The 14,472-nt window shown below is 39.9% G+C and overlaps 1 protein-coding gene across 4 annotated transcripts in view; it reads left to right on the top strand.

Annotated features, from left to right (window-relative positions):
* The window catches only part of lzts1 (leucine zipper, putative tumor suppressor 1), a 21,494-nt gene continuing 7,022 nt past the window's right edge, over positions 1 to 14,472 (top strand). The window contains exons 1-8 of one of the 4 annotated variants that reach the window (XM_075468719.1): positions 1 to 300; positions 9,567 to 9,913; positions 10,009 to 10,137; positions 11,844 to 12,000; positions 12,116 to 12,221; positions 12,309 to 12,507; positions 12,612 to 12,785; positions 12,986 to 13,117. In XM_075468719.1, the coding sequence (XP_075324834.1) occupies positions 9,683 to 9,913; positions 10,009 to 10,137; positions 11,844 to 12,000; positions 12,116 to 12,221; positions 12,309 to 12,507; positions 12,612 to 12,785; positions 12,986 to 13,117 (1,128 nt within the window). In that variant the 5' untranslated portion in view covers positions 1 to 300; positions 9,567 to 9,682. Of the gene's footprint in view, positions 301 to 4,752; positions 5,081 to 7,811; positions 8,175 to 9,566; positions 9,914 to 10,008; positions 10,138 to 11,843; positions 12,001 to 12,115; positions 12,508 to 12,611; positions 12,786 to 12,985; positions 13,118 to 14,472 lie in introns of those variants that run through there. The other 3 variants (XM_075468716.1, XM_075468717.1, XM_075468718.1) reach the window with 3 other exon arrangements.

Consider the following 14,472-nt stretch of genomic DNA (forward strand, 5'->3'; position numbering starts at 1 on the left):
GTAGCGTAAAGAGAGAAAGGAGAGAAAAAGAAGAAGTGTGTTTGTGGAGGAATGTGACAGTGTTGAGTGTATGGGAGATGGGACAGAATGATTGTACCATATCAAGTGTTAAATAGGTGTGAAGAGGGGTTCCAGAGAGAACATCAGCAACAAATGCAGACATCTCCTTTCTTTCCACACTGGCAGTGCTAGTTTGTATCCAGTTAAGGGTGGTCTGTCCACAGTGATCCACTCAGCTTTGGGAGATACAGCAGCAGCAGCAGTGATTGTTCCTGAGTGGGCAGGCAGACTATAATGGAGGTAAGTCAGCTTTATGGGGATTTGAAGAAAGAATGGCTGAATGACTGGATTTGAAAGGGGATAAATGATGGTCGAGACTGACTTTAGGTGTAAGAAAAAAATATGATGAAAACATTTTTGTTTTACTGTCATACAGTCCAAGCTGTTTGCAACTTTTAATATAAAGAATTGAAGAAGAATTCAAAAGTTCTGAATAAAGTGTTGCCATTCCACTTTGTTTCATTGAAAGATACTGAGAATAATGCCCTTAACTTTCAGCAAAGACATTGCTGGACAAACCATTGTTTTTGGGAAGTATGAAATAACAGGCTCAAGCATGGGGCTTTGTTTAAATGTTACGCTATATATAGCAATTTGAGAATAGACGCTATTAGAAACTGAGATGGTATCCCCGGTTGTTTTAACCATGAATTAGAGTTTTGTCCATGAATGTCCCACCCACGATTTCTCAAGATAACTCGCCATAGTGCAGTTAGATATTCTCATGATTTCACTGTAGTTAACAGCAACTCAGAGTGGATATCTGTGTAGAGAAACATTCAGCGCTGTCACACCTGTGTATAGCAATGTATGTGTTGAGACCTGCAGAGATCATGAATTACTCCCCATTGTGCTGATGAGAAGGTGAATAGGTAAGTATAAGCAACCTGTTCAGGCATGTTCAGCTTTGCTCTGTTCTGTCATATTGTGTACCACAGGGGAGGGACAGTATCACTTGGAAAGAGTAGCACAGATGGTTTGCCTGTTGTTTCTGTGCTGGGTTATTGGCTCTTTAAATGTGAAGAGTCAAAAATCTTCCAAATTTTACCCTGACAAACCAATCTATATCTACCATTTGTGGTAGGTGACAGATTGGTATAAACTTTTATGATATTACAATTTAGTCCCATATATGTACATGTACTAAGTGACAATCAGTGGGAGTTGCCATGACCTGCTTATGGAGACGCTTCCTAAAAATAAACTGTCCCAGATACCCAAATGCAGCATCCTCTCATGAATGAAAGCTCTGTCAGGAAAGTGTAGCATCACTTCATCACTTCATCCTTCTGACTCACAACTCACAACGACGCTGCAAAGTATTAAATGATTATCACACTCTTTAGAAGTGAAAATAAGCAGTTCTTCAAATATGACAAAAAAAAGGAAAATACAGACTTTTCTTACAGTCAACAATTTAGTATTTGCAAGGTCACAGGGGTTTTATTTTGGAGTTGAGCGCAGGTACCACCTGCAGCAAATATTTCCAGCAGCTTTCAGGATGATAGAATTATCTCATTGGGTATTTTTGTACTCCCACATTGCATTATATAAACACACACAAACACACACACACACACACACACACACACACACACAGCCACAGAAGATTAGGAGGAAGGGAGGATGGCTATGCTCAAGAATGACAACCTTATCACCGAGTCTTTGACTTGCAGGTCAGCGGGCCCCAGTACCAGGAAAGGCATCATTATTTTCCATCTACCTATTCATTTCATCATTCTGTAATACTTTATGTAATAAGTGCTTTTTAAGACATGGTGGAATGACGTGTGTTTGTGAGGGAAGTGCCAATGCAAGTGAGTATATATAAAGCTTAGTCACTGACTCTACAAAAGAAAGTGCATCTCTCACTTGAATTTAGAGCAAAACGTTATGATTGTAATATCATTGACGAACAGAACAAAATGTGAATGACATCTGATATGTCATCAGTATAATGAGTTATCAATATATTCAACTGCAATAGAATATTTTCCGATAAAAGGTTTACATTTCTTGCTGAAACATTGTTTAGTGTACCAACCTTAAACCTGACGTAACACAAAATCTTTTCAAACTTCAAGTTTAAATTTCATAATATTAAAGTTGTTATATTGAGGATGCCTAGCACAGCCTGTTCAAAACAAGTGATGGGTAATGGAAAAAGTATATATGTTCATGGATAATGGATGAGGAATACTTTGAATGTCTAAAAATACTACCGCTTTTTACAATACACTTTGACTTGCTTTTCTGTAAGTGTTATAAAAGCCTGAAAAGTAAATATTTCATGACTATGGAGCTGACCATGATCTGCTATATCCAACAGAGGAGACATACACCTTTTTCAGACAATGTTTGGACAGATTCCATGAGTTCATGTAAGGTAATGATCAATCTTGTACTGGTGGATGCAGCAGAACAAAGACATATACAAGGACATTTCAGATATTTGACTCCTTGAATTTGTCCTAGTTGTAGCACTCATTGCTCCAGGGCTGGACTGGGACCAAAAAATGGCCCGGGCATTTTTTGGCCATGGCGGCCCACCATGAATATTTATACGATCACACAAGTAATCTCATCACTTTCTGTGAAAAATGCAATTAAATTGAAAATGACCGAAAATGACCGAGGCAGGAATATTAATTTCGTATTTCTCTGGTTACCTACTAATCCATTTCAGCAAAGCAATGTTTCACTAATATTACATGGGCAACTGTAACCTGTAACACCTGCAAACAATATAGTTATAACAAGCTAAAATAACACTGAACACTTTGGTGTCTACATGAGAGTTTCATAAACATTAATGACACACTTGGTATCTATGACTGATGTCATTGGGTATTTTGCAATATCTGCACACCAGTCAACTTTACATAAGCCTACAAAATGGAATGGCACTAGATACGTTATAGCCTTTCCTACATTAATGATGGTTTAAGTACTGTAATGCTAATGACAGGCGCATGTCACTTTTACACCTTCAAATAAAGTAAATCTACTCATAGCATTAGTTGAAAATAAAGACTGAATGATCTCTGTGACAGAAACGCGCACACGCAGACACACACACACACACACACACACACACACACACACACACACACACACACACACACACCACAGTGGGTGACCACCTCCTAATGACCAACAAGGTTGTGCAAAAAACAGGCTGGGCTTTTTATTCGTGTTGCAGCCTGACTGGATAAAATAAGTAATAATTTCAGCATGATCAATTCCCCCCATACTGATGTAGTGAAGATGTAGCCCACCAGTCTTTTATCTATAAATACCTCATTTAAGTCTCCACGCACACGGAGGTATCCATTCTGCTATTGTCCTCAGTCCTCAAATAAAAAATACATATAATTCTGCTAACATTTCGCCTAACATTAGCCTACTTCTTACCTACTTCTGGCTATTCTGACCTCTTCAATCTGTCCCTGGGTCACGTCTGTCTCCTCCACCTCTGAATCCACCTCGATAGCTTTTTCCTCTGTGTTTGGCCTACACTGTTCTACACCCGTGCACTGGGGGCTGCTGATGATGTTGACGGCCCTGGCCCTGCACTTGATGGCCCTGCACCCGGTGCTGTGGTCGTGGTGGAAGCACTTACAAACATGTCAGTAAGTTTAGCACATTTTGCTGCTTGTAGGCTTTTTAGCCTTTTATCTCGCAGCTTCTGTGCGCCACCCTTTCGTTTCTGTTGTTTATCCATTTCGGTTTTTGACTGTTCTCTCCTAGTCCGTTCAGCTCAAATGGTAGGCCTGATGACCTGGGTCAACGGTGAGGGGAGGGGAGGGCCAAAGAGGTACTGAGACATTTCATTGGACTAGCCCCGTCAACCTGAAATCGTGGGCCGCCCGCCGGTCTTTTTTTTTTTTTTTTTTTTTTTTTTTACATTAATCAAAAAAAAAAAAAAAAAAAGACCGGCGGGCGGCCCACGATTTCAGACATCACCGGCCCTCGAGGGGAGTCGGCCCACCGGGAAAATGCCCGGTATGCCCGACTGTCAGTCCAGCCCTGCATTGCTCCCATTCAGAGTCAATCAAAAATGCATTTTCCTCTATCGTCCAACTGCCAAGGTTATGCAAATTCATGCTTTTTCAGAGCAGGACTTGGTCAGCCACACAAATCTAGTGGTGCAGGCAACCTCCTTATCTATTAAAACCCAAGGAGGTCAATTGTTTAGCGGACCTAATGTCTCATCTGGATGCACATAACTGGATTTGAATGCAATCTAATTTCAACAGGGGTCCTTCACTAAAAGCTGGCCTTTTGTCAAATAATCTGCCATGCGCCGACCAGCTGAACACATTGGGATCAAAATAATGAGTTAGAAATGTTTACTCACTGATTTATGATTAAGTCTTTATCTGCATCCCCCCACTGACCCCTTACACTATGAACACAGGATACATTGACTGTATGCTGGGCAGCAGTTATCAATTTAAAATACCATGTTAGCCCCACAGAATATAAATTTCTCACACACGCTCTCGCTCACCATTTCTATCTCTTTGTCTTTCTGTTCATGCCTCTCACTCTGTGCCTGGTACTCCATCTCCTTTACTCTGGGGCGGTAATGAGTGTCTGGTATTCTGCACTTCACCACTGAAGTCCCATTCATGCTCAAAACCCTTTACCATGCACTAAAAGGATTATCCAATTAGCTGATATTGGATGCTATTGTGTGTGGGGGGGTGTGTGTATGTATGATAGTATGTCTGCGTTTGGCCACTAGATAGACATGTTAGTAGCGAAAGTGAAAGATAGATGACTGTCTCTATCCCACTCTTCATTCCCAGTTGATGTTCTGCTGGAGGCCATATTACTCATCCCCTCAACTCAGTCCAGGAAAAGTGTTTGTGGGAGAGAAAGAAGAGAATGAAACAGAGTGAGACTGGGATCTTGACAGGCTATAGAGGATGACAAAGAAAGAAAGACTATTACCTCTCAATAATTCAACCTACCAGTCCGTCGCTCTCTGGAAATATACTCTCCGCTGTCATACGTGAGCTCTATAATCTTTTAGTTTAATTTATACTGTCATGCCTGGGATGAAGGGAAATGCCTTCTTTGTTACCTGCAAGTCATTCATTACTTTGTGTGAACTACAAATCAATTTTAGTTATCTAATGTGTTATAACACACTGGGAGCAATGTGCTCAGCATCGAGTATTCTGCATTTTTCGATGGAACAGTATAATATTGATTTAGACATCTTTTGGCATCTTATCTGGACCAAATTGTGCAATTTTTTTCCATTTGTACAGTAGATTACTGGGACACACTATTGCCTTTAGAATGTTTATTTGATCTGTTTTGCAGTTGATTTGATCTGATTTTATTTGATCCGTTATTGCAGTGTTCCTCCACTGCAATAAGTTTTGCAAAAACATTAACTTCAGTATTTCAACTCAAATGAATCAGCATGGATGTGGTGGAAATCATGACATTAAATTGTTTTTTTTCTATAGGTTGCTTCTCAGTAGTCTTGGATGTAAGACATCATCAAGATAGCAAATTATAACAAAACATTCACAATCAAAAAAGTTTTTTAAAAAATGATTCACTATGACTTTCGATAAGTATGTTTTTTAGAAATGAAATGAATGGACATGAATCAAATAGAAAAGTCAAAGATGATATTCAAAGATGGGGGGCATGAACCTGTGTTCGGACTGTTGAGGCAACTACGCTCTGCATTAAGGAAAGTATCTTTGAAGTTTTACACGTACACATCTAAGGCTCTCATTTTCAACCCACACCAGTGTTACGTTAAATCACATGGACTCAACTATGAAGTACAAAAACTATAAAGGACACGGGTTAGTTTAAATTAAGTTTAAGTTGTCAAAAGGGCTTTGAATTAAAGAGTCTAGAAATGAATTTAGTGTAACTACATGAACCATAATGTAGGCAGGTAGTAAAAAAAGAAGCATTTACGCATGTTTTGGCCTTAATTAAAAAGAAACTGTAAGATTCAAAATGAACTTAAGACTACACGCTTACACACACACGCACACAAAAAAAAACAATAAGCTGCCCAAGACTGACCCAAAAAAACAGACATTGAACTAGACAGATTACACATGCATCTGTTAGAAATTACCATATAAACAGTGAGAATTAAAGCAATGCCATCTGCCATGTGGCAGTGTGTAGCAGTACAGTGAACACAGAGGAGACTTTCATGGTTATTGTGAAACAGGTATAAATCTTGAACCTTTATAACACACTGCTGCTTATGACTGGCTGTGCTAATGGATTGGCTATGCTTTGTGTGTGTGTTCATCTTTGTGCTTCATTTCATATATGTGTGCATGAGGGAGTGTGTGTACCTCATTGTGTCTTTGGTGGGTACAGGCGGGGGATGTATTGTCAGCTTGTCTTATGGTGTTTTGTGTGAGGCAGGTCAGCTGGGGCTCGAAAGTGAGGTCGACACCCCGTCCACCACCAAGCCCCACCCCCGCCCCACCCCACTCCAGCTCTCGCTGCACATTACCCCCAGCCTACACATGGTGTATAACTCTTTTGTATAGACACCAACACAAAGCCAATCAGATCTAAGAATGAATATATGCATGCACCCACACAAACACTTTCAAATCCCCATCCCACCTAACGATAGCTCTTAAATCAAACAGAACGCACAAAATCTGAGAGGTCAGACCATTTGAACTGCCTATTAGAATTTGAAGCAATGAAAGGACTTTTCAAACACTTTCATATTTACATCAAGTAGAAATAGACCACTTGAGATTATCAAATGAGCGAGATTATAGAAGGAAATTGCCAGGACGATTGTTCGGGTCAACAGGCTTCAGGATCTGAATGGGACTAATCGAGGAACAATGTCAGTCAGCGGAAAGAATGAATGAACAGTGCTGCTGAGAGGGATTAAGGCAAATCTTCAGATATACTATATCATTCTTAAAGTGAGTCAAAAGATTGTGAGGACACTTAATGTTAAAACTTTTTACACACTATAATGTAATATTTAGGGAACTGTGTGCACATCTTGAGATAGATCAAGATTATAAAAGATTTGTTTGTTTTCAATTACTAATTCTTTCTTTTTTTGTGATGTTATTAGTAAATCAGTCACGTCCTGTTTTCAGTTACATGGTAAGACAAAGTAATGGCACGTGATTGTATTTCATCCACAAGGTGTTTTGTGAAAGGTGTCTGTGCTCTGTAGGACGCTGAAGGTTTTTTAAAAAGACTCCAACAATGACTCTGCCAATGGCGAATGCTGTATGGGCCTTCTGAAGACACGTGAAACAGTGTGTGAAAGCATGGTTCCATAGGTGTGTGTCTGAAAAAATAACAAAAGGCCGAATGGCTGTAAATCACTGTAAAACTGATGTTCTCCTACACTATTGTAAGGACTAGTCATTTATTTAACACTCAAATATGGTCCTGGGCTGTTTGGGAAGAATACATCGACCTTCACACAAGAGTCCACATAAAGAGGGCACACTTCAACAGACAAAGAGGGAAAAGATAGAGGGTGAGCGCCTTTTTTTTTCTCTTTCAGATAAACTGTTTGTTCAGGGTGGGTGCAGGGTACCAAGTGGGATAGATGCATAGAAACAGGGAGGTAAAGGATAAGGGGGAGAGAGAAGGATGAATGGTTATTATGCAGTTAGTCGATGCACAAACTGGGGGTGTCGGTGGGTGAGTGTGTGGAGAGGAGGGGGGTTGCACAGAGGGTGTAAAAGATCTTTTGTGAAAGCTGGGAGTTAATCACTTGAGCGGCACACGCCAGTTCTATGGGAGCACATGTTGTACAGCGGCTCCCCTGAGAGGAGTGGGAGGTCACTAACACACAGACACACTTTTGTCCACACATATGCACACAATTGAATTTACATGCCAGTTATGATGCAAAACTGGGCCCAGGCTGACTAAACAAGGAGGAAGACCCACCCCCTCCACAGAACAGTTAGCAAACCCTCCTGGCTGTGGTTTTGTGTTTTCATTTGCTGCTTGTTCGATCATACTAACACAGACGTACACGTTGGCCTGTTTGTTTCCTTCACAACTGGATAGATGAGTCTGCAGGGTCCTTGCTAAAGATGGATGCCTAGTTTGGATTGGCAGTAAGTAAAATCTATTGTTTCATTACAGTGATCCCTCATCAGTGATAGATTTGATATCTGAAAGTGACAGAGAAGACTGTAGTTTAGATTTAGTAGCAGACATGCAGGCAAAATAAGATCCAAACAGAAACAGCCATGCCAGAGATTGTTTACCAGAGTGAGGAAGATGATTGCTTTGCTTTAGGTTGGTGCAGCGACAAATTTAGCATCAGATAACAGCAGTGGCTGTTTTCTTTGTAGAATATGTTTTGAATTTCATTCTGAAAAAAAAAAAGACTTTTATGATTTGTTTGTATTTGAATCTATTTTCCTGCATCCATCAAAAAACTGTTTATTTTCTGCTAAACCCACCACTCAAACTACAGAACTTATTTTTCCTCAAGCCACTCATTTCTCATTTGCTGTTTGTCTCTTATGGTGCCATAATTCTCCTCATCATGACACATCCACTTTGTATATGTCTCGCTTCTCTAGTTTTCAGGATGATGAAAGGTGACAGCCTTGATTGGCTCTAGCACTTTCTCTAAGCATTATTCCTGCTCAAGTATGTTGAGGAAAAGGACGGTGACAGCTATTTGTTTCTTTACAAACATCACAGCTCAACCAATAATTATGGATTAACCACGAGCAAAATGCAGCGTGCACCAATATGTGACTTATAGCAGGCAGTTGGTTCCATTCTTTGTTGCTGAAGCTATTATAAAATGATTAAAGGCTTGGGACCAGGTGGTTCGAAGAGCAGAGATCAGCAAGTGTGGAGCCCTTTGCCACTAAAATTCACCACTGAGCTGACTTTTCCCCTGTGGGCCAGAGATCCTGATAGCAACATCTGGGAGTCTGGTTGTCTTTAAAAGGAGGTGGAGACAGTGAGACAGCATTTCTACAAAGGATGGCTACTCACTGAATAAATGTCCTTATCAACTGCAACAAAGATTGTTAGCTCCTTAAATTCATCCATGCTCTTTACTTCGTGATTACCACCAATATTTCTCAGCATTTCTGGTAGTCTGCAAATGCTCAAGAACAATAGTGCAATAGCAAAAAATAGAAAATGATTGCCTTGTGTTATTTAGATGGTAGCACCAGCTAAGTGTTGAGTAGGCAGTAAGTAGCTTAATTGCTGGTTTGTTTAGAGGAAGGGCACCCAAAGGGTTATTTGTCAAATTCAACAGCTGAGCCATAAATCTAGATGCACAAAACCAGGCAAAGTGCCAAGATGTACTTTTTTCAGCATGTTTGCTTTGTGAATGTGAGTACACCTGCTTCAGCATTGCAAGTCTAGACTGAAAGGGAAACAATACAGTTGTTAATAAGAATAAACTAAATGTTGTCATTTATGGATTGATACATAATATTCTCTATGTTCTTTCTCTATCTTTCCGTGTCTCACAGATGAAGCCAATGACAGAATCTCTCTGGGGACAAAAAACGTGTCATCCTGTCACTCCTTTGTAACTTGACCATCTGGACATCAGCCCCATCATCTCCTCACCCATGAGTGCAGGGCCATGGGTAGTGTCAGCAGTGTCATTAATAGTAACAGCCTCAACAGTAAACACTGCAAGGCGCCTGAGAACAAGTTAAAGGAGGGAACGAGCCACCACAGAAAGAGCGGAGGTTGCAATCTTGACGGGTTACTGAAGTGTGGCTTTGCTCAGGGTTCCTCATCTTCTACTCACCATTCTAAAGGCCTCTCCCATTCAAGGTCAGGAAGAAGTGAAGATTTCTTTTATATCAAGGTGAGATCATGTATCCTCCGATTCTTCCTGAATGTACAAAACAGTATATGGCATATTGCACTCCTTTTGAATAAAATGTTTCTGTCTCACACAAGGTTAACCATAAACCAAGGTCTGTGTGCCAAAGAGAAAGATCAATGGAGGAACAGGTGAGCAGAGTTGGTGAAACAAATGTGCGACAGCAACCAAAACTGCTGCTCATGCCAAGAAAAGTTGGCGATAAGGTGAGTGCAGTGTTTCTTCTCTTATGTTAACTGATGCTATATCAAAAAGATTTTAAAAAAGGGGCTTGTTTTCTTGACAAATGTTTGATGATGAGATTAACTTTGAGGTCACATATCGTGCTAAATATCTGACTGGTGCCACTTCGGTTAGCTTAGTTTAGCATAAAGATTAGAGACAAGTTGTAACAGATACCATCTAAAAGAGTAAAAGGCTTTAAACCTGTAGGCTAAATATCATTGACCAAGACATATGCTTGATCGAGATACAAAAAGAAAATTGTAAAAATAAAATTTACTTTTTTTCTGCCCTGGAGCTGTTGTCAGGCAATAAGTTAAGAAAATATATAGAGAAAAAGACAAAAATGATTCCAAGATGATCCGGTTGCCCTTTCATTGCATTGTGTCAGGGGATGTTGTTGGGGTGAAACCACAATGTTCTGAGGTGGACTTCTAGAAGCTCATTTGATACTTTGCTTTGCGCTTTCTTACCATGTTCAATGCAGGTTAGATAACTGTGGAGAATAGCTAAAACATTTTTTTTTTATCACCAAGGGTGGTAATATTAATTTAAAAAGGAATATGGGCGACCAGTCACAGTTATACAGAGTATGGTAACTCATTGCTGCAAGGAATCTCCTTTCTTTATTTAAATAATGTCCAGTGTATCCAAAACTAAAGCATGTTGGAAAATAACTGTTATCATAGCTTCCTCATAAGTCAAAACACTCTGAAAGCTTTCACTTTATGAATTATGTACATAACTGCACATGTGGTAATTAGAAGCTCACAAGTTCCATTTGAGGAGACCAGCCATCCAGAGCATAACACCTCAAATCTGCATGGCAAATTATTGCTTTTAAAATATGCTGATTTGTGAGTTTTTCGCAGTGCTTAAATAAGTTGACTTTGTTCCTTTCAGATGTAACCAGGGAAGGTCTCCTTTTTCCTCATGTTAATGACCTTATATTTAGCATACAGACATAAAAGTGATGTTGATTGGCTCACCGAGTTTTTGGAAAGTGACAAAGCCTTTTTCCCAAATGTGTCAAACTGTTTCTTGAAGAGTGTTGCACAAAGATATTAACCAAGGTCATGACTTTCATGCCTTCAAGTGTTGTAGTCTAATAGGTAGTAGCTATTCCTCATAACCTGTGTTGGACCTGCCCAGCTTATTAATCACCCTCTCCAAGATTAATAACCTAAAAATGCCTTAATCCTCTCAGAGAAGTAATTCCCATGCCAGGAATACACAACCAATCCTCCATAGGTCTTTCTTCCTAAGGAGAAGGACAGCAAAAAGAGGGGCAAAACAGAGATAAAGATCAAGGGCGGGAGAGAATTTGACAGATTTAAGGAAAAAACAAGGAAAAGCATCCCAGCCATGAAGTCAGTGAGAAGGAATGCTGAGCTCAGAAGCTTTACCTCTTACACATCAGCAATAGCTCATATTATTAATATCACAGAGAGGAGCTATTCATCTTCCCTCAGACAGCACATGTAGAAGTCGGATGCAAAGGAGAGGAGAGGGAAACAGAAAAAAGGGGAGGTATGGTGCTACTGGTGACAGTGAACAGCACAGATGGGGCGTGTGGAGTATATGTTCATCTTAGAAATGAGATTCAAGTTTCAGAGTCTAACTCCTCTCCAGCTCAGAAGAGTCACTAAGTATAAAAGCAGCCTGACTGTGTGTCATTTCACTTTTATAGACCTCTGCTGAGAAGTCGCTGGTCCATTCCACTGCCTTCAAATCAGTGATTACAAGGACTTCCTCAACAGAGACAGGCCACCACAGCCTGGACCACATCCTTTATCCTCTGAGGAAAGCAAGCAGTCCAAATGCAGGACACAAGCAGGACACCTTAGGTTTTTGTCTATATCATGCTTGAAAATTGATGTCTTAAAATGGACTATATTACCTGAATTATAAATTATACTATTATAAATGATGAATTACTGTGATGTAACCTCTGCTTTTCAGGGACTCTCTCCGACTCTGGTCGTAACTCCATGTCTAGCCTGCCCACCCACAGCACCAGTGGTAGTCTAAGTGCTTCCACGGGCCCTGTCAGTCACAATGATGGCAGGTCAGCTCTTGCAAACAGCCTCAGCAAAGGACAACAACCCAATTTCCATCCATGGACCAACGGAAATAACTCTAAGCTTGACTGTAGTTACAGGGCTGGTTTAAACAGCAGCGGGTTGCCTTCTAAGGCTAATGAGGATGCTGGCTCCCCTCTGTCTGCAGATGAGCCAAGCACTCTCTCTGAAACTGCAGGTGGGATCCGGTCCCCCATAACTACAGATGAGTCACTGATTGAGCATTTGGAACAGAGGCTGCTCGAGAGAGAAACCGAACTGCAGGAGCTACAGGTACCAAACTGTCATGTAACAAAAGAAAAATCCAGCATAATCAAGATGGATGCTGCTTATGAGTAGTTAAATCGTGCATGTCTAACAACTGAACTTTGCAACAGGTTAGTTTTGAGGCGAAGGAAACAGACACTTGCCAGCTGTTTGACGAAAGACAAAAGTACTGCGCTGAGGAGATGGAGGGGCTGAATTATCAATGCTCCACAAAGCTACAAAAAGTGTCGCAAATGGCTGCAAAGACGAATCACGCACTACAGCTACAAGTCCACCAGCTCCAGGTCTGCCCTAATCTCACTGCATTCACAGCTGGTCATTTTAGGCCATCCTCCGCCTTTCAGCAGTTTTCTCCTGTCATATCACCATATGAGTCATGATAAAGCATTTAATTTTAATTTTACATGAGAACCAAAGCTTTAGCGGTAGAAACATAACACACTCTTGAATGAATGCATAAAATGAGAAATGAACTCTTATGCAGGCAGAGAATGAGAAGCTTCAGAAAGAAGTCTCCAAACTGACTCGAGAGAAGGACCTTGTTGAGCTCAGACTGAGGTCTTACAAGAAAGAAAGCCCACAGCTCGTGCCAACACTAGAGGAGACTCAGTGGGAGGTGAGTCTTGTGTGATAATATGCAACCTAAGCATTGCAGTTGTACTAAAATCCTTTCTGACCTATTATCTAAACCAGACAGTACAAATGAATTACACAAATATCTATATTGCTAATATTACAAGTGCACAGTGGACATATTGTCTTTGTAATTTTCATATCTGTAATATCTGATATACTCGTCTCTCTAACAGCAGGGAGCACAGCTTTATATTTAATTCATGTGAAAAGGAAGTACACCCGCTATCAGTTCAGATTTTACTTGTCAGGACATATAGAAAATAATCACGTGGTCCTCCCCATTTCTCAAAATGATATCAATACAACCTAAGACGAACAAAACCTGTACACATGCACTTTACATCTTCATTGTGAGCACACACTATAATTCGATAACTTCTTCTGACAGCAATAACTTTGAGTAATTGTTTTCTGTATGAAGCTTTCAGTCTGTCACAAATATTTTTTTAGCAGATTTGGCCAACTCTTCTTTATAATATTGATTCCAAGACAACATTTCAATCAGGTTAACCCCTGGACTTTGACACTGCAGCTTTACAGCTTTACAAATTTTAATCTATGCTGTTCTTTCAGCATAAAAAGCCATATAATAACATTCAACAACACGGTTTGTACGGTCTGAAATGTAGTTGTTAGGGGTTTTTTTTCCAGTTTCTCTGTGCATTACATATTCTACCTTGGTGTTAACTTGCTGGAATGTCCACTTCTGTAGAATGATGGACTCCAAATAGTGTGGAAATGGCCTTATAACCCTAACATTTCTTTCTTTGGCATTGTGTTAACACACATCTTAATGCTTCCAGAACTAAACCTAATCTTTTACAGAGGTGGTCATACATGCGTATGGTCTGATTTCAACTACCTTTCAACAAGAAATTCACATTAAAATCAAATCAAACTTTATTTATAAAGCACTTTTCATACATTAAAATGTAGCACAAAATGTTTAAAAGCAGCCCCCGTCCCTACCCCAGCACATACACACAAACAGACATATGTACACACACGCAGACACATATGGAATAAGAACATAAAACTATAAAGGCTGAGAACGTAAAATAAATAAATAAATAAAATAAAATAATAATAGGAAAGAGCTAAAATGACCTCTGTCGTAAAAAGTAAAAAGAATAAAATAATATAAGGGCTAAAAATATAAATTGGCTAAAATAATTAAATGCATGTATAAATGTGACATTAGTTAAAAGCCTAATTAAATAGGTGGCTCTTGAGCCTGTTTTTAAAAATAGCAACACTCTCTGCGGCCCTCAGTTCCTCCGGCAGGCTATTCCACAGATGGGGCCATAGTGCTGAAAAGATGCCTCACCGTAAATT

Source organism: Odontesthes bonariensis, chromosome 6 (genome assembly GCF_027942865.1).
Source record: "Odontesthes bonariensis isolate fOdoBon6 chromosome 6, fOdoBon6.hap1, whole genome shotgun sequence".
Lineage (NCBI taxonomy): Eukaryota > Metazoa > Chordata > Actinopteri > Atheriniformes > Atherinopsidae > Odontesthes > Odontesthes bonariensis.